Source organism: Dendropsophus ebraccatus, chromosome 4 (genome assembly GCF_027789765.1).
Source record: "Dendropsophus ebraccatus isolate aDenEbr1 chromosome 4, aDenEbr1.pat, whole genome shotgun sequence".
NCBI classification, from domain to species: Eukaryota; Metazoa; Chordata; class Amphibia; order Anura; family Hylidae; genus Dendropsophus; species Dendropsophus ebraccatus.
In genome coordinates this window covers 149,115,450-149,141,509 of record NC_091457.1, presented here as the reverse complement: position 1 = coordinate 149,141,509, position 26,060 = coordinate 149,115,450, and the positions used below count along the sequence as shown (strand labels likewise).

The 26,060-nt window shown below is 41.6% G+C and overlaps 1 protein-coding gene across 1 annotated transcript in view; it reads left to right on the top strand.

Annotated features, from left to right (window-relative positions):
* The window catches only part of PRG4 (proteoglycan 4), a 98,112-nt gene extending 72,331 nt beyond the window's left edge, over positions 1–25,781 (top strand). Inside the window, 17 exon segments of the mRNA XM_069967959.1 lie at positions 122–214; positions 2,158–2,250; positions 3,471–3,566; positions 3,890–3,988; positions 6,530–6,634; positions 8,159–8,266; positions 8,509–8,610; positions 8,870–8,998; positions 9,530–9,916; positions 16,556–16,714; positions 16,850–17,635; positions 20,164–20,244; positions 20,334–20,470; positions 21,483–21,639; positions 22,168–22,356; positions 23,680–23,805; positions 25,352–25,781. Of these exon segments, the coding sequence (XP_069824060.1) occupies positions 122–214; positions 2,158–2,250; positions 3,471–3,566; positions 3,890–3,988; positions 6,530–6,634; positions 8,159–8,266; positions 8,509–8,610; positions 8,870–8,998; positions 9,530–9,916; positions 16,556–16,714; positions 16,850–17,635; positions 20,164–20,244; positions 20,334–20,470; positions 21,483–21,639; positions 22,168–22,356; positions 23,680–23,805; positions 25,352–25,452 (2,948 nt within the window). The 3' untranslated portion in view covers positions 25,453–25,781.
* The last annotated feature ends 279 nt before the right edge of the window (positions 25,782–26,060 follow it).

Sequence of the window (26,060 nt, the reverse complement as noted above, 5' to 3'; positions counted from 1 at the left end):
CAGCAGGTTAGATTCCTCTAACCTGCTGATAGTTCCCCTTTAAGTTCACTAAATGTTAGCTACTATGTATCGAAATACTGAATTTATACTGACTAGTTTAAATTAATGTTTTCTTCAACAGGACCTAAACCCAAAGACAAACCCAAGAAACCTAAAGACACAAGTTCTCTTGAAGTTGAAGAAAATACAGAAGAGCACTCAGACGTCAACAATGGTAGGAAAGCAAATGTGATCTAATGATTTTACTGTGTCTAGACCAGGGCTGTCAAACTTAAATACACAGTGGGCCAAAATTAAAATATTGGACAAAGTCGCGGGCCAACCATCGTAATTATTGAGGCCGGCACTGTCAGAGAAGTATGCGGCGGTCCTGGCACTGTCAGTGGTGTGCATCTCCCATCGCTGTGCACTATGATAAATGACATGATATATTGCTATGCCATGATTAAACCCCAACCCATGTAATAGCCAACCCCGCCAATACTACCCCATGTAGTTGCCAACCCAACCAAAACATATAGTAGCCAGCCCTCCACAATAGTCTCATATAGTAGCCAGCCCTCCCTCATAGTCTCCTATATAGTAACCAGCCCTCCCCCATAGTCTCATATAGCAGCCAGCCCTCCCAATAGTCTCTTATAAAGTAGCCAGCCCTCCCAATAGTCTCATATAGTAGCCAGCCCTCCCCCATAGTCTCTTATATAGTAGCCAGCCCTCCCCAATAGTCTCATATAGTAGCCAGCCCTCCCCCATAGTCTCATACAGTAGCCAGCCCTCCCAATAGTCTCTTATAAAGTAGCCAGCCCTCCCAATAGTCTCATATAGTAGCCAGCCCTCCCCCATAGTCTCATACAGTAGCCAGCCCTCCCAATAGTCTCCTATAAAGTAGCCAGCCCTCCCCCATAGTCTCATATATAGTAGCCAGCCCTCCCCCATAGTCTCATACAGTAGCCAGCCCTCCCAATAGTCTCTTATATAGTAGCCAGCCTTCCCCCATAGTCTCTTATATAGTAGCCAGCCCTCCCTCAGTCTCTTATATAGTAACCAGCCCTCCCCCATAGTCTTATATAGCAGCCAGCCCTCCCAATAGTCTCTTATAAAGTAGCCAGCCCTCCCAATAGTCTCATATAGTAGCCAGCCCTCCCCCATAGTCTCTTATATAGTAGCCAGCCCTCCCCAATAGTCTCATATAGTAGATAGCCCTCCCCCATAGTCTCATACAGTAGCCAGCCCTCCCAATAGTCTCTTATAAAGTAGCCAGCCCTCCCAATAGTCTCATATAGTAGCCAGCCCTCCCCCATAGTCTCATACAGTAGCCAGCCCTCCCAATAGTCTCTTATAAAGTAGCCAGCCCTCCCCCATAGTCTCATATATAGTAGCCAGCCCTCCCCATAGTCTCATACAGTAGCCAGCCCTCCCAATAGTCTCTTATATAGTAGCCAGCCCTCCCCCATAGTCTCTTATATAGTAGCCAGCCCTCCCCCATAGTCTCTTATATAGCAGCCAGCCCTCCCCAATAGTCTCATATAGTAGCCAGCCCTCCCCCATAGTCTTTTATATAGTAGCCAGCCCTCCCCCATAGTCTTATATAGTAGCCAGCCCTCCCCCATAGTCTGTTATATAGTAGCCAGTCCTCCCCAGTAGTCTCATATAGTAGCCAGCTCTCCTCCATAGTCTCTTATATAGTAGCCATGGAGGGCCAGATGTAATTCAAATTCTGAATTGCCTGGCGGGCCAAAAATAATGGCACTACGGGCCAGATTTGGCCCGCGGGCCGGAGTTTGACATGACTGGTCTAGATCATTACAGCTATGACATGGGTTTTGTATACTAGTGGTTTGATGTATTCAGTGACTATATTAAGTGTTTATAGTTATCGGCCAAACAGGCCTATATTGCCAAGTGTAACACGGCCAGTTATCAAGCTAATCGAGTCGAGTCTAGCTAATTGCTAGTCGGCGGATGTGCCGGCAATGAATAATGGCAGCAAGGGGCCCTGCATGATAGTCGAGCCTTGTAATAAGCCTGCGAACTATAAGACTGGCGCTTGTATTATCCCATTTAGTATTGGCCCGAGATTTGGTGGTAGAAATATGGCTAGCCTAAAAATTGACATTTACTTCGTTGTTTTTTTTTTGTTTTTTTTCTATTCTATAGCCAATAGCGAAGATAACAGGTCTCTGTCTAACCAGAGGACAAGGAAACGTTCTCCTGCAAAGAAAAAGCCAAGAAGACCAGATGATCCAGATGGTAAAATAAATGCCGCCATCATCACAAAATAAGCTGTAGATACGCTATATTTTAGGTTTATATGATATTTTATGATCTTCAAGAATTTTTTTTTTGTTACAAGGAACTTGTTACCCATACTACGCTGATCCTATTGAGGAAAACATAATACAGTAACAGACATGGGGTTTCTAGTGGTCTCAGAGAGTAAAATAGTAGTTACTCATTAGTCCACAGTGTTCATAAAGTACCGGTCAGTACAGCTGTACTGGTCAGCCTGCCAGTGATTAAGAGGCTTCTATCTGTCACTATGCAAAGGTAGAAACCTGTCAATCACTGGCAGGCACAGACAGTGAAACCTAATGAATATAGAGGACTCATCATAGTAAAGGCCACCATACACTTTGGGACTATGTTCACACAACATATATTCTCGTATAACTATGGCCGTTGTTGCCGATTGCAACAACCGTGATTAATACGAAAATATGCGTGCCGTTGCAGCCTCTAGAATCCCGTTACAGGTCACGGAACGGCCGGTCTCATACTGTGTATGAACATGGCCTTGACTTGAGAAATGTTGGTCGAACACAAAAATTATGGTGGTGGCCTACTGCCTTTCCACCAGTACGTGATGTTGCGGAAAGAACAAATAGGAATATTGAATCTTAACGTATGATCCTTTGTTCTCTCTGATGATAATGAGTCTGGCAGTGACTTATTTCCCTCTCATCAATGAAAACACATTGGGGGAGATTTATCAAATCAGTGTAAAATAGAATTGTCTTAGTTGCCCCCTAGCAACCAATCAGTTTTCATTCATCACAGGTCCTTTGAAAAATTAAAGATGGAATCTGATTGGTTGCTAGTGGCAACTAAGGCAATTCTACATTTACACCAGTTTGATAAATCTTTCCCATTTAGTCTTGGACAATCCAAGCATGCATGTGTATCGTGGAGCTGGGCGAAACAGTTGCCAGCTGTTTGTCCAACAAATAGTAATGGTGTTTGGGTGCCCTTGGCCTATTTGTATCATATTATAGTCTAATCTCACTGCAGTACAAATAATTACACTAGTACAGATGTATTGGAAATATAAACTAGATCAAATTCCTGTAAATGGATGGAAATTGACCACTAAAAGACTATAGAAATCAGAATTAGACGTCATTTACATAAGACATTGTTCTATTGAGATCAGTGGTGGATTTACCAATGATTTGTTCTCTATTATTCTCAAGATGATTCTCCCGAGGACCCATCCGACAAAGGGAGAAGGAAGCCAAATCCCAAAAGTCCAAATAGGAAAAAGGACAGACCCACAGATGAAGATGATGGTAAGGAAAATATTCATAAAAAAATCATGGGGGTCTTAATATTAGATCAACGTGGATGTTCTTACTCAGTCATTCTGGTACTGAAAGGAATTAAACATTTATATCAAGATAACATATAATTTGATTAAAGGGTTAAAGGGATTTTCTGTGTAAAAGAGATCGATGGCCTATGTACAGGATAGTTCATCAATCACTGATCAGGAGGGTGCTGACAACCCGAAAAAAAACACCATTTAACTGCATCATTTTGACTTGATGAATGTAAATGTCCTGAAAAAACCTTTAAATGGCACCATTTTAACTAAATGTAAATGTGCTTTCAGCACCAAAACAAAGAAATCCTGATGATGATCCACGAAAACCCAAACGCCCCAATGAAAAGGAAGGTGATGATCCTAGGGATACAGGAAAGCCTCCTAAGAGTAGGTTCACCTGTAGCAAATTTGCAGTGGAAAGTCTTCACAGCAAATCTGCAGGGAAATCCACCTAAAAAAAAAAAAACTGCAGAAAATTTTGCAAATTGTGGTTGGATTTCTTTAAAATACCGTAAAGTAAAAATTAACCATGAGGTAAAATACAGCTGTATTTTCAATATAATAACGATCTTTTGTGAAGTCAATGAGAAATTGGTCGTCAGTGCAGACAAACTGTATAGAATAATAGGGCTCGTTCACACAGAGCAAAAGCAGCTGAATTTCTGCGCTGAAATTTCAGCCGTTAAAATGGGTGCAGAGCTAATTTCCATTGTGTTGAATGGAAATTCTGCTCTGCAGTTCACACTGTGGAATTTCCGCACTGAACTAATCCGCTTTCCGCCACAAGAATGAACATGTTCATTCTTCCGCTAGCGGAAGCCTATACAAACCAATGGGGCTCTGATTTTCTGTTTCAGCGCGGAATACAAGCGTAATACAAGCGGAAATTACGCACTGAATCAGCGCAGAAATGGGGAAAAAATTCTAGTATATGTTCTGGTATAGTCTAGTTTACTCGCCAAATACTCGCTGAATTTCAGCGCTGAATGCATGTGGATTCAGCGCGGATTCCTCGAGTATTCCGCGCTGAATTTGTCAAGAGCTGATTACGAGCTGAACATTTCCCTAGCGTAATACACAGGGATTCTGCTTACATTCTGCTTATATTCTGCTCGGAATTTCGCGTCAGTTGATTTCAGGCGGAAATATTTCCTCGCATAATCCGCCCCTTTTGCTCTGTGTGAACGAAGCCATAGCTGTAATTCAATATGACAAGGGACAAGCGAATTTACAGGACTAGCAAAGCACTACGGTAGGCTCGACGGTCGGCTGCCTTTGAATTACACTCCGGGGCACTCCGGGCTCCTGGAAAAGCTGGATGCAGTCCTGGGAGAAGTTTCTCGGGACTATATCCAGCTTTTCCAGGCACCCGGAGCATAGTTTAAAGGCAGCCAGCTGACCGCCAAGCCTTCGCTACTACTGTACATTTGCTCATGCCTAATTATGACATGACCATCCAAGTAATCAACATGCTCATTATTTACCACCTGTCGTTTTATTGCATCCGTTCACACTATGGGCGGGATTTACTAAGCTTACGCCAGAGGCGTATGCCAGGGAGAAGGTGCAGATTCGCCCCTTCTCCCTGACGTACGCCTTTCATACACCCCGCTCGGAGTTTGTGGAGGCGTGATAGAGGAGGAGGTGTGGCCTCCTCTCACGCCTCATTTATCATAATTTAAGTCTGCTCGGAGGAGCAAATCATGACTCAAATCTACACCTGCTGGAAGCAGGTGTAGATTTGGTACACCGGGTGCAGATTCGGGCGCCCGGCCGGCCGGATTCACTAAGAGGCATACACCTCTTAGTGAATCGTGCAGCGAAAAAGGAGGCGAGGCTTAACATAAGACCGGTTTACTTGTACGTCGGTCTTCATAAATCCCCCCATTGTCTTATTCTATCAAAGTTTTGATTGTATTTAGCTTTTATTTTACTGTGTGTGATCGAAGCCTTAAGGTGTTCTCCTATGCAAAAGAATACTGCAGAGACACCATCGCGTGTCTCGACGTCAGTGAACTAGCCAGACCTTCCTCCGGGAAGGAACAACCAAGCCAAGGAATGTCTCCAATTAGGTCAACCACACGAGCAAGGTATCCATCCACAAACCGCTGTTTCAGGGGTTTTGCCCCTCATCAGTGTGGAGTAGGTTTCTGGCTAGTGGGAGCAATGACTAATAAGTGCATGCAAAAGGACGCTGGTTGACCTCAGGGAGATCAACCAAAACACTGCAGAGACACCATCACGTGTCTCAACGTCAGTGTATTCTAGAACATTGCCCCCTGGAAAATCAAATATGCAAAAGAACACTGCAGAGACACCATCACGTGTCTCGACGTCAGTGAACTAGCCAGAACTTCCTCCGGGATGGAACAACCAAGCCAAGGAATGTCTCCAATAAGGGAACCACCCAAGCAAAGGAATCCATCCACAGACAGCTGTTTCGAGGTTTTTGCCCCTCATCAGTGTGGAGTAGGTTTCTGGCTAGTGGGAGCAATTATTAGTAAGTGCATGCAAAAGGACGCTGGTTAACCTTAATTGGAGACATTCCTTGGCTTGGTTGTTCCTTTCCTGAGGAAGTGATGGTGTCTTTGCAGTGTTTAAGGTGTTCTCCTATGCTGCATAATGATAGAACATGGCAAGAATATGCAATAACTGGTCGATTTCTAGGATCTGCACTGATCTTGGAAAATTAAGAGAGCACACTGCAAGTTTAGAGCTTTTTACTTTCTCAAATTTTCTTTGCACAGTGGTCCTCCCAGCCACTTTCTTGTGAAGGGAGCAACAGCGGACTTCATTTACTTGAATAAGGCATTGCTGTGGTTCTGTGCACAGGATAGTTAGTCAATTACTAATAAGCAGGGTTCAGATACCCCTGAAAACCAAACCTTTAAATGGCATCCCTTTAACTAAATGTAAATGTGCTTTCAGCACCAAATCAAAGAAACCCTGATGATGATGATGATCCACGAAAACCCAAACGCCCCAATGAAAAGGAAAGCGATGACCCTAGGAATAGAGGAAAGCCTCCGAAGAGTAGGTTCATCTGTAGCAAATTTGCTGTCTTCACAGCAAATCTGCAGGGAAATCTACCACAGAAAATCTTGCAAATTTCGGTTGGATTTCTTACAGTTTTTTTTTTTTTTGCATTGTTTACTTTATTAAAGATTTTGACTTCACCATAAGATACTTGCACCAGAGTTACAATATATAAATTACTATATATATATAACTGCTTATATAGCTGGGTTTTCGACATATAGCTCCAATCATTCTCTATGGAGCCACTGGAAAGCTTTCTGGCGGCTTCATACGGAATGAATGGAGCTGCCGATCACATGCATTACAAAGGAGCCAGGGTGCCTATCAAGAGATCCCCAGGGTGCACGGACGTCGGACCCCACGCAATGTCATACTTGTCCACTAGAAAAAAAGGGAAATCTATGACTCTGTTCACACTGCAGGTTGCACGCTGCTTGTGGCTTAAGTACAGACAAAAAACAGAAGGTGCAACAGCAACCCACAGGTGCAAGGGCTTACCGTATATACTCCTCCCACTGTACACACGGTAAATACCTGCTCTGTAGATATTAACTATCCTGTGGAGTAAAAGTACATGACTTGTTTTAGTAATACTTACAGTTGCTGTTTATAAACTCTTTGGGGGACATTTTCAAGACTGGTATACACGTACGCCTGTTTTAAATACAGCCCTGCCCCCAGTTTCCCGGACTGATTTAGGCACATGGCTCTTAGTAAATCTGGCCGACCCTGCACCTGGCACAGGCATTGTACAACATGCACGGGAGCAGGTGTAGATATGTGCCATGATTTATGTCTGCGAGCGGATACAACAAAGAAAAAACAGGTGTTGGAGGAGGTCATCGCTTCTCCCTGCCTTGTTGTGCCCTTCCCCCTGCCCATCAGGTGAGTGGGGGATAGAGCTTGCAGTTTTTAGGTGTTTTCCTGTGTTATAAAGCGATAGAACATGGCAAGGATGGGCAATCACTGGTAGTGGACTAGAATTTCCAATCATCTTAAAATATAACAGGAACACACCACTAGTTTAGTACTTTCTTACTTACATTTCCTTTGCACATTGGTCCCCCTAGCCACCTCATTGTGAAGGGAGCGTAAGCTGACTCCACTCCACTTGAATGAGCGATGGCTGCAGTTCTGTGCAGGGGATAGTTCATCTATCAATGATCGGCAGAATGACGGAAAACTCTTTGAGTATATGTACATGGAGTAATTCTGACTGAAAACTCTGGCCGGAATCTGCTACTCATCCCTGCGCGCTCCCGCTTCCCTTACCGCTGGCTCCATTATATGCTCGGGTGGATTCCGCTGTCCTCCCAAAGAATTGACGTCAATTCTTTTGGCAGACGACAGAATCTGCCCAACCATACAATGGAATCTATGGAGCTGGCGGAAAGGGAAGCAGGAGCACGCGGGGACGAGCAGTGGATTACGCACTGAGTTTTCCGACAGAATTACTCCGTGTGCATATACCCTTAAAATGGCATAATTTTGACTTGATGAATGTAAATGTGCTTTCAGCGCCAAATCAAAGAAACCCTGATGATGATGATAATAATCCACGAAAACCCAAACGCCCCAATGAAAAGGAAGGCGATGATCCTAGGGATACAGGAAAGCCTCCTAAGAGTAGGTTCGCCTGTGGCAAATTTGCTGCGGAAAGCTTTCACAGCAAATCTGCAGGGAAATCCACCGCAGAAGATCTTTTCAAGTTTGGTTGGATTTCTTAAGGGAATTTTTTTTTTTTGTAAACTGAGGACTTTATTATATTATTTATTATTATTTTTGTCTAGTGTTGCTGTCAATAGTTGTGCTAAGATTTCCGACAATGGCGGCAAACCCCTAATGACACCTGATTTTTTTTTCACCAGAACCATCGAAACCTGGAAAAGGAAAGGACCCTAAAAAGAAACCAAATCCAAAAGCTATTTCAAAAATAAAAAAGAAGATTAACTCAGAAGAAGAAAAAGAAGGTAAGTAATAAAGGGATGCAAATGTATTCGTTTTCTATAAAAAAAACGGTTAGGTATTTCCTCAATTTGTGTGGTCGGCCTGTTATATTATTGGAGCCTCATATGCCGAACGTGACTCCAACAGAGGACTGAACATTCGATTCATTCGAATTCGAAAAACTTTACATGAAAATAGCTTTGGATTGTAAAACAAACAGATAAAATACATACAATGAGTCTTCTACTTTATGAATTAATTTGGTGTCATCTCTTATTTTAGAAACTGTAGAAAGTGAATTCCAAAGTTCTTCTCAGTCCCAGTCCTCACATTCCAAACGGAAATCAACTTCAAGGAGGTTAAAAGGCAACAAGAAAAACCTTTTAGACAAAAAAAAGAAGAAGTTTCCAGGTAAGAAATAAAGACGGCCATTTTAATAATATAGTTACTATTACTTTAATTTTAAAAGGGTTGTCCGCCATTTTTTTTCTTTCAAATCAACTGGCGGTAGAAAGTGTCAGAGATTTGTAATTTACTTCTATTAAAAAATCTCCAATCTTCCATTACCTATCAGTTGCTATATGTCCTGCAGGAAGTGGTGTATTCTCTTCAGTCTGACACAGTGCTCTCTGTTGCCACCTCTGTCCATGTCAGGAAGTGTCCAAAGCAAAAGCAAATCCCCATAGAAAACCTCTCCTGCTCTCCAGACTGGAAAGAATACCACTTCCTGCAGGACATACAGCAGCATAAGTACATTACAAATCTATGGCACTTTCTGGCACCAGTTGATTTGAAAGAAAAAACTATCCCTTTAATAATATATAGTGCAGTTAAAGGGGTTATTAGATTAGGAAGATTAAGAAAAGGTACATAAACTTTCGAGCAAAAATAGCTGCATAAACTTAAATCCATATAATAATAACCTACTTGCTTTTTTTCAAGAAGAAGACCCACCAGAAGATCCATTGATGCCGCCAAAGAGAAGAAAAGACAAAGGGTCACTTCCAACCCCTGAACCCACATTTCCAGATGAAGGCTCTGGAGACGATGGCAGTGGAATGGACTTTTTGCCAACAACAACACCAACAACTTTGATGGTCAACTCAACGACAGCGGCATCACTGACTACAGTGGGAACAAGTTTGACTACAGGGACAACAAATCCAACCACGTCATCAACAGGAAACCCGACAGTAACTTCAGACAAGACAAAGCCTACTACATCCACTGTTATACCAACTAAGGAAGCACCTGAGAAAACTACAAATGCGATGAAACCCTCCACACAGAGTACAACGGCAGAGAAGGCCACGACAGAAACAACTGATGGTAAAAATAGTATAAAAAGTACATTGAATCCAGACACTTTATCAAATGGTGAGACGACTGAAGAGGTAAACAAGGAGTCAACAGCGAGATCTTCCACAATTGTTGAAAGCACAGACAATAGAGTGTCTGAAAAAAGCACAGCAAAGGATGTAAAAACAACAATGGAAGATATTAGAATACTTGCACATACAACCCCACCAGGAATAGATCAACTACTGATCAGTCTTGAGGCCACAACAAAGCAATCTCCAGAAGAATATAACTCCCCTTCACCAGATAGCAGTACGACTGATCTCTGCCCCCCATGCACAACATCAAAAGACAGCATCACTCCTACAAATTCAAATAATATTTTAAGCACATTGGTAACAAAAAAGCCAAGTCAAGAAGACCCAAAAACGGAAACCCCTAGGGAGGAAAAGATAAGCACGCCAGACACGTTAGAGACTGTAAAAACATTTTCAACTGGGCAACCAGCAGTACCGTCAACAGCTGAGTCCGAAGCAAGCTCAGAGCAAACTAGATCGACAACTGAGGCAACGCAGTTACCAACAGAGACATTGAGAGAAAAACAAACATCATATGATAGTACATCGATGCAAACCACAACAAAACAAAGTACAGGTCAAACTACAGAAACAGATATTAAAACGATAGGTCCAACAGCAGCTAAAACAAGCTTGGACATGGTTAGCACTGAAAATACAAGACAGAGTAGTTCAGCAAGTGAAGCACCTAATCCGACCACAGAAAATAAACCTCCAACAGAAGATGTTACGAACTATGTAGGAACCACAATGAAAGTGATAGAGTCTACAGACAAGACTCCTAGTTCAACCAGCATTAATAATCCAGAATCCACTACTGAACAGACAATAGCTTTCAGTTCCCCAGCAATTGTCACCGAAGCTAAACAAAGTACAGCTCGGTTACAGAGCACTCCACTTCCAAAGGAGTTAAGCACACAGGAAACACCGATGGAAGAAGCTGTAGATGTAGAAGGGACTAGTACACACTTCCCGTCAGTCACAGTGTCTAAAGATGTTACTGTGTCACCAGATGCAAAACCTACAGGGACAGTCATACTGGAAGGGACTCCATCAATTGGCACAGTGAACACTGAAAAGTTGCCTACACAAAAAAATGTACCTGTAACTACAAGTGTAGGGCAAGAGACAAAGTCTACGGAAGACGAGCAAACACCCACCAAAACTACAGAGGCTTTGTCCAAAGCTGCAGAAGTAGATGATAGCACACCTTTACAAGTTACTGTAAAGGGAACTGATGAAAAGTCAACACCATCCATGTTCTCAACTGTAGAAGGTGGTCAGCTGTCTACAGCTAAGACCAAGGAATCGACCTCACTAGAGAAAACTGAGCCTACATATACATCTAAAGACAATATAATAACATCTAACACAGCACAACCAATATCAACGCAGACCACAGACATCACTAAAACACAAAACACTGAAGAACTCCAGTCCACTTTAACCTCCAGTAAAACAGCTGCGATAGAATCAGGGACAACTACTGAAAATGCAGAAGTAGGAAAAGGCTCCACAGTAACGTCAAGTGATCCTACACATACATCTAAAGATAATATAGTAACATCTTACACAGCAGAAACAAGTACATTGCCGACCACAGACACCACTAAAGAACCAAACACAGATGACATAAAGTCGACTATATCCCCCAGCAAACCAACTGAGATAGATTTAGCCACAACTGCTGAAAATATAGAAGTGGAAAAAGGCTCCACAGCAACATCAAGTGATCCTACACAAATGTCTAAAGACAATATGAAAACGTCTAACACAGCAGAAACAATTACACTGCAGACCACAGACATCACTAAACAAACAAACACAGATGATATGGAGCCAACTATATCCCCCAGTAAACCAACTGAGACAAACTTAGTAACAACTGTTGAAAATCTAGAAGTAGAAAAAGGCTCCACAGCATCAACAAGTGATTCGACATATACATCTAAAGATAATATAATAACATCTAACACAGCGGAAACAATAACATTACAGACCACAGACGTCACTAAACAGCCAAACACAGATGACGCCCAGTCAACTTTAACCCCTAGTAAAGCAACCGAGATCAAATTAGCCTCAACTACTGAAAATGTAGAAGGAAAAGGCTCAACAGCAACAAGTGATCCTACAGATACATCTAAAGGCAATGCAGTAACAACTAGCACAGCAGAGACAAATACACTGCAGGCCACAGACATCACTAAACAACCAGACACAGATGACATTCAGTCAACTTTAACCCCAAGTAAAACAACTGTGATAGAATTAGCAACAACTGCTGAAAATAAAGAGACAGAAAAAGTCTCCACAGAAACACCAAGTGATACATCTAAGGACAATGCAATAACAACTAATGCAGAAACAAGTACATTGCAAACCACAGACATCAGTAAACAACCTGACACAGATGATGTCCAATCAACTTTAAACCCCAGTAAAACAACAGAGACAGAATTAGCCACAACCACTGCAAATATAGAAGGAAAAGGCTCCACAGCATCTTTAACTGATTCTACAGATACATCTAAAGACAATACAATAACAACTAACACAGCAGAAACAAGTACACTGGAGACCACAGACACCAGTAAACAACCAGAAACAGATGACATTGAGTCAACTTTAAGCCCCAGTAAAACAACAGAGAAAGAATTAACCCCAACTGCTACAAATATAGAAGGAGGAAAAGGCTCCACAGCAACATCAAGTGATCCTACATATACATCTAAAGATAATATGGCAACATCTAACACAACAGAAACAAGTACATTGCTGACCACAGACATTACAAAACAACCAGAAACAGATGACATCCAGTCAACTTTAACCCCCAGTAAAACAACAGAGACAGAATTAGCCACAACTGCTTCAAATATAGAAGAAAAAGGCTCAACAGCATCATCAAGTGATCCTACAGATACATTTAAAGACACTACAATAACAACTAAAACAGCAGAAACAAGTACACTGCAGACCACAGACATCAATAAACAACCAGACACAGATGCCGTCCAATCGACTTTAACACCCAGTAAAACAACAGATATAGAATTAGTCACACCTGCTGCAACATCAAGTGAAGCTACACAAACATCAAATATAATAACATCTAACACAGCAGAATCAAGTACATTGCAGACCACAGACATCACTGAACAACCAGACACAGATGAAATCCAGACAACTTTAACCTCGCAAAAAACTACTTTGACAGAATTAGCCACAACTGCGGAAAATATAGAAGTAGAAAAAGGCTCCACAGCAACATCAAGTGATCCTACACATACATATACAGATAATGTGGCAACATCTAACACATCAGAAACAAGTACATTGCCGACCACAGACATTACTAAACAATCAGACACAGATTATGTCCAATCGTCTTTAACCCCCAGTAAAACAACTGATATAGAATTAGTTACAACTGCTGAAAATATAGAAGTAGAAAAAGGCTCCACAGAAACACCAAGTGATCCAACAGATACATCTAAGGACAATGCAATAACAACTAACACAGCTGAAACAAGTACATTGCAGACCACAGACATCACTGAACAACCAGAAACAGATGACATCCGGTCAACTTTAACCCCTAGTAAAACAACAGAGACAGAATTAGCCACAACTGCTGCAAATATAGAAGGAAAAGGCTCAACAGTATTATCAAGTGATCCAACAGATACATCTAAAGAATTTTCAATAACAACTAACACAGCAGAAACAAGTACACTGCAGACCACAGACATCAATAAACAACCAGACACAGATGCCGTCCAATCGACTTTAATGCCCAGTAAAACAACAGATATAGAATTAGTCACAACTGCTGCAACATCAAGTGAAGCTACACAAAAATCAAATATAATAACATCTAACACAGCAGAAACAAGTACATTGCAGACCACAGACATCACTGAACAACCAGACAAAGAGGACGTCCAATCGACTTTAACCCCCAGTAAAACAACTGATATAGAATTTGTTGCAACTGCTGCAAATATAGAAGTAGAAAAAGGCTCTACAGAAACACCAAATGATCCAGATACATCTAAGGACAATGCAATAACAACTAACACAGCGGAAACAAGTACACTGCAGACCACAGACACCAGTAAACAACCAAAAACAGATCTCATGCAGTCAACTTTTAACCCCAGTAAAACAACAGAGACAGAATTAGCCACAACTGCTGAAAATATAGACGTAGAAAAAGGCTCTACAGAAACACCAAGTGATCCAACAGATACATCTAAGGACAATGCAATAACAACTAACACAGCGGAAACAAGTACACTGCAGACCACAGACATTACTAAACAACCAGACACAGATTATGTCCAATCGACTTTAATGCCCAGTAAAACAACTTATATAGAATTTGTTACAACTGCTGCAAATATAGAAGTAGAAAAAGGTTCTACAGAAACACCAAGTGATCCAACAGATACATCTAAGGACAATGCAATAACAACTAAAATAGCGGAAACAAGTACACTGCAGACCACAGACATCACTAAACAATCAGAAAAAGATGACATCCAGTCAACTTTAACCCCCAGTAAAACAACAGAGACAGAATTAGCCACAACTGCTGCAAATATAGAAGGAAAAGGCTCCACAGCAACATCAAGTGATCCTACAGATACATCTAAAGACAATGCAATAACAACTAACACAGCAGAAACAAGTACATTGCAGACCACAGACATAAGTAGACAACCAGACACAGATGACATCCAGTCAACTTTAACCCCCAGTATAACAGCTGAGACAGAATTAGCCACAACTGCTGCAAATACAGAAGTAGAAAAAGGCTCCACAGAAACACCAATTGATCCAACATATAATATAACATCTAACACAGCAGAAACAAGTACATTGCAGACCAAAGACATTACTAAACAACCAAACACAGATGACGTCTATTCTACTTTAACCCCCAGTAAAACAACTGAGATAGTATTAGCCACAACTGATGTAAATATAGAAGGAAAAGGCTCCACAGAAACATCAAGTGATCCTACACATACATCTACAGACAATATAGCAACATCTATCACAGCAGAAACAAGTATATCGCAGACTACAGACATCACTAAACAACCAGACACAGATGACATCAGAGACGCCAACACCAGTGATACATCAGAGACACCAGCACCATCAGATGTCCCTAAATACCAAAAGACAGATGTGTCACCTACAGACTCATTGCTTAAAGAAACGACTACTGAACCTCTTAAGGAAATATTCACTAGTGTAGCGGCTGATGGAGTAACATCCAGCGTAACAGTAGTGTCCAGTGAAACAACAGACATTTCTTCAGACGAAACATTAATGCCCACTAAAGATCAGACAACTACTACTGGGGACAGTGCACTAACCACATTAGTCTCCAAAGAAACAGATGCAAGTAGCATAACCAGTTCTCCACTACTCAAAACTACACCGTTAGAAAAAGACGATTTGACAGAAGAGCCACACACTCAGGGTCAGGTCAGCACAGAGCAGCCAGAGAGTACATCTATGACTGTAAGTGACCAGCCAATATCCAATAGCCCAATGGTTAGTGGAACAACCTTAGAGGAGGCTAGCACGATTGATCCTACTCTGTCCATTGTGTCAAGTGAGGAACCCATGTCAACCAGTGTTGGACATAGCACAGTAGCAGTAGATACTGAGGAATTACCATTAAGTAAAGAGCAGACGTCAACAATTACTGAAGTTCCTATGTTGTTTAGCACCCAAGACACTCAAGAAACAAGCCCAGTTTCAAGAATGTCTTTGTCTGAAACAAGCAACCTTCCATTTGTATCAAAGGAAAATACTCTCAAGCCTGAGATGGTAACAGGGGAGACCAGTGCAGAACAAGCCAAAACTAGCATCTCTACAATAGTTACAGAAGAAGCCATTGTTACTACTGAGAGTGCCGATGGCCTTACTACTATGTTGGATAGAGATTCCAGTGCTGACCAGTCCAATTCTGTGACCAGGATTGCAGAAGAAGTTTCAATCATGACCAAACCTATGCCAACACAGCTCAGCAGCCGGGGAGACACGGCTACAGAGTCCACTTCTACAATAGTAGACGTGGCAGAATCCACCGTAGCTCCAACCACCAATGAGATACCGCTTTCCACAGCCTTTAAATTGTTAGACAAACTTTACACAACTGGAGGAACAGCAGATCCTTCCAGTGCCGAGCATTTGTCTAATATGGCTACCACTATAGCACAGGGTATAGATACAGCGGCATCAAATATTGAACATGAACAAGTAAATCGTGAACCTACTGAAGCATTCTCAGTTACTATAAAGGACCCCTTACTAAGTACTCTTTTAGATATAGATACTACCAGTAGGCTAACAACTCTTCATAGTATTGTAAGTTCAAAGCATTCAGTGCTTCCTCATACCACAAGCAGTACACAAGAGTATGAGGAGAGTAGTACTAGTAAGCAAGGCTTAGATGGTAGTATTGATCAGAATATGCCTATAAATACGGTTAAGACTATTGTCACAGATACTAAGAGCACAAGCACCTCATACATGAATTTACACGAACCTTCTTTTAATTTTACAGCGAGCACTTTGAAAACTCCCCAAGATCAAAGCACAACAGATTCTAGTGGTAAAAACCCCACAACAGTCTCTGGAAAATCACAGGAAACAACAAACACACCGTCCTTTAGTACCGAACCGATGACTCCCACAAAACAAACACTTCCCACCACCGATAACGGTAAATATATCACTTCTAAAGCAACCGGCACACAACAGAGTATGACTGCCCCTTCTGAATTTACCGATAGGCCACTTGACCAAATCACTGGCTATTTCATGGCAAATACTAATACGATGCCTTTCTCTACCACAGCTACTACTCGGAAAAGCGAACAAGCACAAACCATGGAAACGACAACTCAAAAGGATATTACAAAGATCACGGAAACAGCCACAAAGCATTCAGATAAGACTAGTTCACCAAAAAGTACCACAAAAGGGCCAAGCGCTGAACCAAAGGAAAAACTGACAACAAAGCAACCTGATAATCTGACAACGCAACTACCTGAAGAGGAGACTGAGGTTCCTACAGTAAGGAGCACTAGAAAACCAAGACCAACTCCAAATAAAAACATTGTTTCGAAGACAACTGCTAAGCCTACAGGTAAAGATGACAAAGAGACGTCCACCAAGCCGGCACGTCCAGCAAAAACACCAAAGCCCAAAGGTTTTACTACAAGCATGCCAACAGAACCTGACGACATGGAGGATGCCAAAACCACCAAGCCCTCTACAACTAATCCATATCATGTGTGTGACTTGCTTAAAGATGAAGCCATTAAATTGAAAATATCAGAGGATGACCTTCAACATATCAACACAATATGTACTGAGATGCAGCGGCAAAATCCACTTGTAAGTACACCCTCTCCAGACAAAAAGCAACCTAATACAGATGATAGAAATATTCCCTTCAAGAACCCATATGTGATAACACCCAATGGGGATCAACAGCCAGGAAGAATCATTGAGATCATGGAAGAAATATACCGCAGGATGAATGGTCCGTCAATGACAAATATAACAGGAGTGCATACCTACACTATACAGAGGCCATCACAATGGCAACTCCTCCTTAATAAAATCAAAAGCTCAAATGGTAAGTACAGTCTCATATTCCTTTTTTTTTTTTTTACTTTGTTTAACTATTTTAATATATTTTCACTCCATATATTCATATGATATTATGTTGCAGTTAGTAGTTTACACAAGCATAATGGATTCTGTAGATAACTAAGCCATGGTGGCTATGCTGGAAGCCATGATAAACCGCTTTGGGTTAGATTATATTTGAAGGCAAGAATTAACAGCTTCTTGATTTTTTTTTTATTAATTTTTTTCTACTATATAATTTTATAAAATCAGCCATGCTGCAGGGGTCCCGATCAGTCAGTGACAGGTCCTTGTCCTGTCACTGATTACCTTAAATGCAGCGATCGCTATGAGTTGTGGCATTTAAGGGGGTTAATGACAGGCAGCTGTGACACACTAATGTGTGCAGGACCGCCCAAATTGGAGCGGTCCCGCACACATTTAAAGCCTCTTCAGTAAGCACAGATGATTGTCATCAGAAAAAGATCACCTAGTCCATCTAGTCTGCTGTTATGGTAGTTCCTTTTACGTTTATCCACGGCATGTGTAAACTCAGTTACTGTTTTACCAATCACATCTGCTGGAAGTTTGTTCTAAGCATCTACTACTCTTTCAGTTCAATAATATTTTCTCATGTTGCTTCTGATCTTTACCTCAATAATCACAGGTTGTGCTCCCTTGTTCTTGTATTCAGTTTTTTCACTCACGGAACCTCATTTAGTCCTTTAACATACATAAAGGTTTTGTTCCCCCTTTCTCTTCAGACTATACAGATTTGGATCCTTAAGTCTATACTGGTTTTATTCTTTAGACCATCCAGCATATTTGTAGACCGTCTTTGGACCTGTTCTGTATTATCAATATCTTTCAGTCTCCAGAACTGGACACAGTATTCCAGATGTGGTCTCACTAGAGCTCCATACAGCTGGATCACAATCTCCCTCTTCCTACTGGTTATACCTCTAGCTATACAGCCCAGCATACAATTAGCTTTCTCTACCGCCTGGCTGCACTGGAGACTGATTGTGAGATGTCATAAATCACTCCCCATAAATCCTTCTCTTCTGAAGTCTTCACTGACACAAAACTGCTGATATGATGCTTAAGACAATTCCTTTCCATCAAGTGCTTTATTTTACATTTGGAAACACTGGACTGCACTTTCCATTGTTTTGACCACTAGTTGAGAAACTGACTAGAGTTGATTGAACATCGGGAAATCTTAGGTTCGATCGAAATGGAACGGGAAGGCATCGGGAATCAAATGCTAAAGGTTCGAGTTCGATCGAACCTAACATTTCCCGATGTTCGATCATCTCTAAAACTGACCAGTGGAGCAAAGTGATAAGCTTCAAGGCTTGTTATTGGCAAAAAAGCATTCTGTTTAGGTGATTGCTGAGAAAAGGCAACTTCTATTGGTTCTGTTTAAAGACTCCTAGCAAAGTGAAAGACATCTGATGGGGAGGTGCAAATTTTTGTAAATCATTCAATGCCTTTTTTGAAACTTGACCTTTACAAGTCATGAAAAAGACTCTGGTCCGCTGTTGAAACAAGTTGTATGTATCACATGTAGGATCCTCAAGTACCACCAGGTCCTCCTCCCCCCCCCACTTGATCACGTCTATATGTTTTATTAGTACTGCCTAAACACTGTGACAGCACAGGTAGCATATGAATGCGCCCATAGCATACCTAGTTGTTTATACTGGGTCCCAGTCTCTTACGTGTCTATACTGCAAAGTCACCTCTGTTTACATGATTACGGATGGCACTAGAGTGTCCGATGTTCATAACCCATCAAGCAAATGGTAAAAACATTCCAATAGCTGAGCATGCGTATGTCTAAATAGCGAGGAATTACAACTGATCTTTATAAAAGAAAATAATTACTACCCCAGACCCATTATATTGATAAATACAATAAGCCTATTTCAAAACTATAAAAAGAGTAATACGTTCCTGAGAAAGAAATAAAGGCTGACAGAACCCTTTCTAATGCTATGAGATGTATTCTGGCAAATAAAGTCATCAATACTTGAGATTTAAAGCATAAAATAAAACCCACAGCAAAATAAATACATACATACATAATGTTTGCCCTATGTATGCTGTCAGTTATGACTGTAATTTTGCAGTACCAAAGGTTAATTTAGTGCCGCTCATAGTTTATTTCACTCTGAGCCGGTGGGCGGGCCCTTAGATCAGTTAGTTTACTCAGTAGCACCAGTGTGCGGGGGCGTGTACAGGGGGCATGTACAGCTGCTGGCCAATCAGCACTCATCTTCACTGGGCCAGCCTGGGCAGAGCAGAGGGACAGCTGACAATTGGTAAAGACAGAGGGAAAAATTAAATCCTAGGGACTCGTTTTAACCCATTCTAAGGCATTTAAAAATATATATATATTTTAAAGTGGTGAAAAAAATCCCCCAAATACCAAATCAAATAACAATTGAGTATGAGTATGAGTATTCAAACCAAGAAAAAATAGTTGAGAAGCGAAAACTATCTAATATATGTGTAAATATTAAACTCTAGACCCCCAGAAGAATCTGTGCATCGGGCAGCCAGCAGATGGGATGACTACTCTACAGAATGGATCCATGGTGGTGTTTCGAGGTAAGTCGCCAGATGTTGTCTAAATGGGTATTGTCATGTCAACAAACAACAACAAATAACAATTCTGATAAAACATTGGGTAATTTCAGGTCCTTACTATTGGATGTTAAATCAAGGAGGTGTGACAGAAAGTCCACGGAAAATTACTGAAGTATGGGGTATCCCATCACCAATTGACACAGTATTTACTAGATGTAATTGTGGTGGCAAAACTTTCTTCTTCAAGGTGAGAAATTATGGACTATGCACTGTATGAAATATAAAGGTCCTGATTCCACTGTCTACAAGGTTAGAAAGTATCAAATTTAATATCACTGATATATTTTTTGCACTACTTTTTGAAACCCATTCCTGTATGCTATCTGGTGTAGACACAAGATAGGCGATAAGTGTGTGATAGTGGGGAAACTTTCCCTACGGGACCCTCACAAATCCAAGGGTGGAATGGTTTAGCCATTGACCAAGCACAGTCTCAATGCATTCAACTTTGGCAGCCAATAGACTCCGAATAGAGCGTTGGCATGCATACTCTACTGTCACTGCACACAAAGGTGGATATAGGAGCTACAATTTTATTATCGGTGGAACCCCCTATGATGGCGAGACTGGAAAAGGGCAATGTTGCAGTGTATTGTACAGTACAGTAATGATAGACATTGTGGAGGCCGCAGCACTCACGTGAGCTCAACAGCCCCTTCATACAGATCATTGGCATAGTTGCCGAGAGTTCCACCGCCACCAATCTAAACTAGTTTACCAGTATCCTGGAAAATGACTGCATGGCCATAGTCTTTATTAGGGCGCATTCACACTACGGAATCCGCACGGATAACATAGTGCGGATTCCACCACTCGCCCCTCACTTGACTCTCTGCCCGTCCCATAGACTCCAATCTATGCTTGAGCAGATCCCGCCGTCCGCCCAAAGAACTGGCATGTCAATTATTTGGGCAGACGGCGGAATCTGCCCGAGCATAGAATGGAGTCTATGGCACAAACAGAGAGTCAAGCGGGAGTGCACAGCGGAATCTGCGAGATGTTATGAATGCGGATTCCGTAGTGTGAAAGCACCCTTAGACCAAATGTAGGCTACTTGTGATTATAGTCTGATTTATGCCGGTATACAATTTATTTGGGAGACAAGTCCCAGTATACATACATTGTAAGGTATGCTTTATCTATAGAAGAATTGGAGTGTGAACATATGCATCACTTTGGGCTATTATTCATCCTGACAGGGTTCTCGTTACTGGCGTTTTACCAATGATGTTATGGACACAGGTTATCCAAAAGAAATAATTAAAGGGTTTGGTGGACTCAGAGGGAGGGTGACTGCCGTGCTGCCCGTCGCTGGATTTAGAACAAGACCAGAGTCCGTCTATTTTTTTAAACCAAGTAAGTAGAATATACATTTATATATAAGACCTACTGAGCGGTCAAGTAAAGGGCCGCACATACAATACATATTATATCTTTTGCAGTGTGACCTATTGATATCTGATTGAAGAGTCTTCCATATTAATTGAGGACATGATCCTTTGTGAAAGTGCCATTATTTTTAGCCTAGATTGTCAACTGGGCGGTCACCACAGCTCAGTTCTCAATGTGGAGTGCCTCAGCACTATACCCGCAGTGGTGACCGACCCCTTGACAATCCAAAGACTTCAACTATGTCCATAAACTGTCAAGGGAGAGGTCACCACTGCTCTCTGGGTCTTTTGCCACGGTGGACTCAATAGTAATGACTGCCCAGTTGACAGTCATAAGCATATATTTACCTAAATCTGTGGAGCTACCTAGGTCCTCTTAAAAATACTATTTTTTAACCCATACATCATGGTCCTCTCTGCTAGTCAAATTTATAAAGGCTACATTTGAATTTACAATCCCGTCTATGAATATGACTACTGCTTTGTTTGGTAGGTGGGACTGTTCAAAAATACACATTCCGCCAGGAACAAGCCAAAAGGTGCACAAAGAAGAAGCGCCCCAGCGCAGAATACCCCGTGTACACACAAAGAGTTCAGACTGTAAGGTATCGATATCCACGGGAAATAGTGAGACATCGGATCCAGATACATCGGACCTACACTAGTGTACAGCAGCCGCTAGGTAATTTACTTGGATTGTAATAAACAGCATAAGATACACAACTGAAATAGGTTAAACCAGTTGTATTTTAAGTTAGAGGTGTTGGGTGTTTTTTTTTTTTCTTCATTTTTTTCTCCTCCACACTTGGAAAATGGTGGGGAGCTTAAGTGGCTTTGGGGAATAAATGGATATAATAAAAAACAAAACAAAAACAAAAACAAAAAAACAGTTAGAGCATTTTGGAACACGTAACTGAATCGTGTATGTTTTATGCAACCAGCCCTATGAATGGCTAGGTTCACACACAGTCTTTTTTAGACATTTGACATCTGGATTGTTTTTGGATGTCCGTCCAACGTCTCAGATTTTCTTTGGTTTTGGCACGATTTTCGGAACACCACAGCAAAAAAATTATAAAAAAAAATCTGTGCCATGTGAATACAACTTATAAAGTAGATCACTTTCCAAATATCCATTGACCATTACATCATTAAGTCGGCCATACAAATTAAAGTATGCAGAGTTCTGACAGGACCAGATGGCCATCTAACGTGTACGGTGGCCTAGGAATCTCCCTCAATAGATGATGTCAGATAGAGATGAATTGGGCAAGTAGGGTTCAACTGTCTGATCCTTATCAGGGAGGTGCCATTAGATTGTGGAAATAGTTTTAGATGTATAACACAACATAGTACATGGGTATGCCGGTAGACAGGAATCAGGATGTAGGGAGGTGCCACAATGGGGAGAGCTTTGTGGTTAATACAGACTATAATTATAACCTATAGTGAATGGGCAACCAGTGCAGAGGGCTGGCACAGGGAGGGGAACCGTAGGTCTGGCTCCTGCATTCAGGACACATTGGAGAGGGGAAAATGTAGAGAAAGAATGATGGGTAAAGAAGTCAAGACTAGAAACAATCAGGGCTCCAGTTTTAGCATTTTCAGCTTTTCCAACAGTAAGAAGAAAGAGATGTTTTTGAACCCCCCCCCCCCCTCCCCACCACCACCCACGCTTGCCAGGTGTAAATCATGGCAGAAACCTACACCTGCTCAGGAGCAGGTGTAGGTTCCTGCACCTACTATCCGGCAGAAAGTGAATCTGGTGGTGGCAACTGGGGACAAGGCCTAATTTAAAACCGTCATGCGAGTACATCGGTCTTAATAAACGTTCCCCAAGGAGTTGTTTTCCATAGTTTGGGTTTCAGTGGTATTTCGTAGAAGTGCAGGGGTGATGTCCTGGGAAAAAATACATAGCTGGGGGTCATCAGCCACAAGGAACCCTGAGGAAGGTCAGGTTTTGTTGGGTTAGTAATTATAAGTGTTTAATGTCTATGTGTCTTAGGTGTTCTCCATCAAGAGACTACAATACGTCAGACCTGGAGAGGCGTTCCCAATAACATCGTCTCTGCTATATCACTGCCAAATTATCAAAAGCCGGACGGTTTTGACTATTACGCCTTCACTAAAGGTAATACTAATATTTCCAGTGTATTAAGAATTACAAAAAATGATTTGTTCTGAATTAAAAGGGGTTTATCCAGGATTGGGGGGGGGGGGGGGGGGGGGCAACTGAAAAAAACAACAACAACCTGAGGACAGGTGTGGCGCTGAATCTGGAGGAATGCAGCCATGTTTCTCTAATCCTGGATAACCCCTCTACATTATTGTTTACTTTACATTACATTTACTTTATTTTCATATGTTCTTAAGGGTGCCTTCACATGTATTGGATCCGCAGCGGATCCCTGCCCTGTACATTCTATGGGCAGACAAACTCGCAGCGGGATAACCCCCCGTTAACCCCCGCCGCCGGAGCGTATACTTCACCTGCTCCCTGCTCTGGCTTACTTCGGGGCTCTAGGCGTCTTCACAACTCGCTCAGCCAATCAGTGCACTGCGGCGGGGCAGCGCACTAATTGGCCGAGTGGGACATGCCGGGAAGCCCCAAAGCAAGCCGAAGTGTGGAGGTGGTGATGTATACGCTCTGGCGGCGGGGGGTTAACAGGGCGGGCTGCTGACATTCCACTGCGAGTTTGTCTGCCCATAGAGTGTACAGGGCAGGGATCCGCAGCGGATTTCTCCGTTACGTGTGAAGGCATCCTAAAGGAGTTTTATCTACAGTACCTTTTATTCTTGAGCTTTAGGCTATGTTCCCACAATGTTTTTTCCTATGCGCTTTTTAAATTGTTCTAGTTTAGGTGGACTGATTGCTCTTTGGGTGTGTCTTCAATTGAAAAGTCCATTGAATTAGGGTTTGTGCACACTACGGAATACCAGCATATCACCTGCTGCGGATTCCGAAGCTCATGGCCGCGCGCATCTCTGCTGGTCCCATAGGCTTAATTCTATGGTTTGCCAGATTCCACTGTCCGCCCGAAGAATGAGCGGGTTTATTCTTCGGTTGGACAGTGGCATCTTGCAAACCATAAAATGAAGCCTATGGGACCAGCGGAGATGCGCGCGTCCGCGAGCTGGGGCGAGCTGTGGAATCCATGATGGGTAATACGCCTCAAATTGTAAAAACGGTGAAAAAAGTTAAACTTTGTGTAAACAACTAAAAAATAACGTCTGGTGTTTGCAAATGACGCCCGACAATAATGGTCATTAACATTTTGACGTCTGCACAGACAAAGTCTGTTATTTAATACGCTGTGTGCATTGTGCATTGAAATCAATTAAATCATGGCAAAAAACGGACGTCTTTTTAAATAGAAAAAGCAGACGCCTTTTCAATTTTTTTAACGTAGTGTGGATATGGCCTTAGGGTGGCCTGCTGTAGCCATGTCACATATCGATGGTCATGGCTGCAGTAGGGACTGTGATAGATGTGGCATCATGGTTGGATCCAAGCTCAACCTGCGACATACGGAGGTAGGTCATATTTTAATAAATAAATAAAAATCACAAATCAACTTTTTTTCCATCTATAAGAGAGCTAAATATTAAAAAGCTTGGAAATCCCTTCAAATCAAAATGACACCTATAACGAACATTTTTTTTTTTCTTTATCGTAGACAAATATTACAACATTAATATGTCAAGCAATGTAGTCATAAAGCCCCCACAAGGAGCGGAGCAGAAAACTACAAAGGAGTGGTACAAGTGTAAAGAATGAGAAGACGCACAGGGCGACTATCGCAGCCAACTACATTATCAATAAAGGACTTTGCTTTCTTTTTTTTATTCTGAAAACAATGCAACTCTCTCTCTATGCTGAAGACAAGTATACTATTTATTACAAGTACAACCATCCTTCAGATCCACTAGAACCATTCGGACTAATATTTATTTTTTTTCGATCACCGTAATTAATTTTTAAGAAATATTTGAAAATCAAATTTTTGTTTTGTGATTAAAAATAATTTGATTGTACCTTGACGGTCCCTGCTGTTTTGCAATATTTCCCGTAAGAAAAAGATTCATACTTGTACTATGGCCTCTCTTGCGCTCACATTTCAGCAGTAAAAAAAACTTTTAACCTGTTTTTTTTTTTTTTTTTTTATTGTTCTAAATGTCAAACTAGAAAGAGGTAAAAAAACTGAAAACCTAGGATGTGTACGGAAATGTGAAAAACGAAGGGCTAATATTATGACGAAGACCAGCAAAAAAAAAAAAAAAAGTTGGCTGGGAAACTAGGAAAAGTTTCACAGTACTCATTCCATTTAATGGCCCGGCTGATTCCGCCATCCGCCGAAAGAATTGACATCTCAATTTTTTCGACGG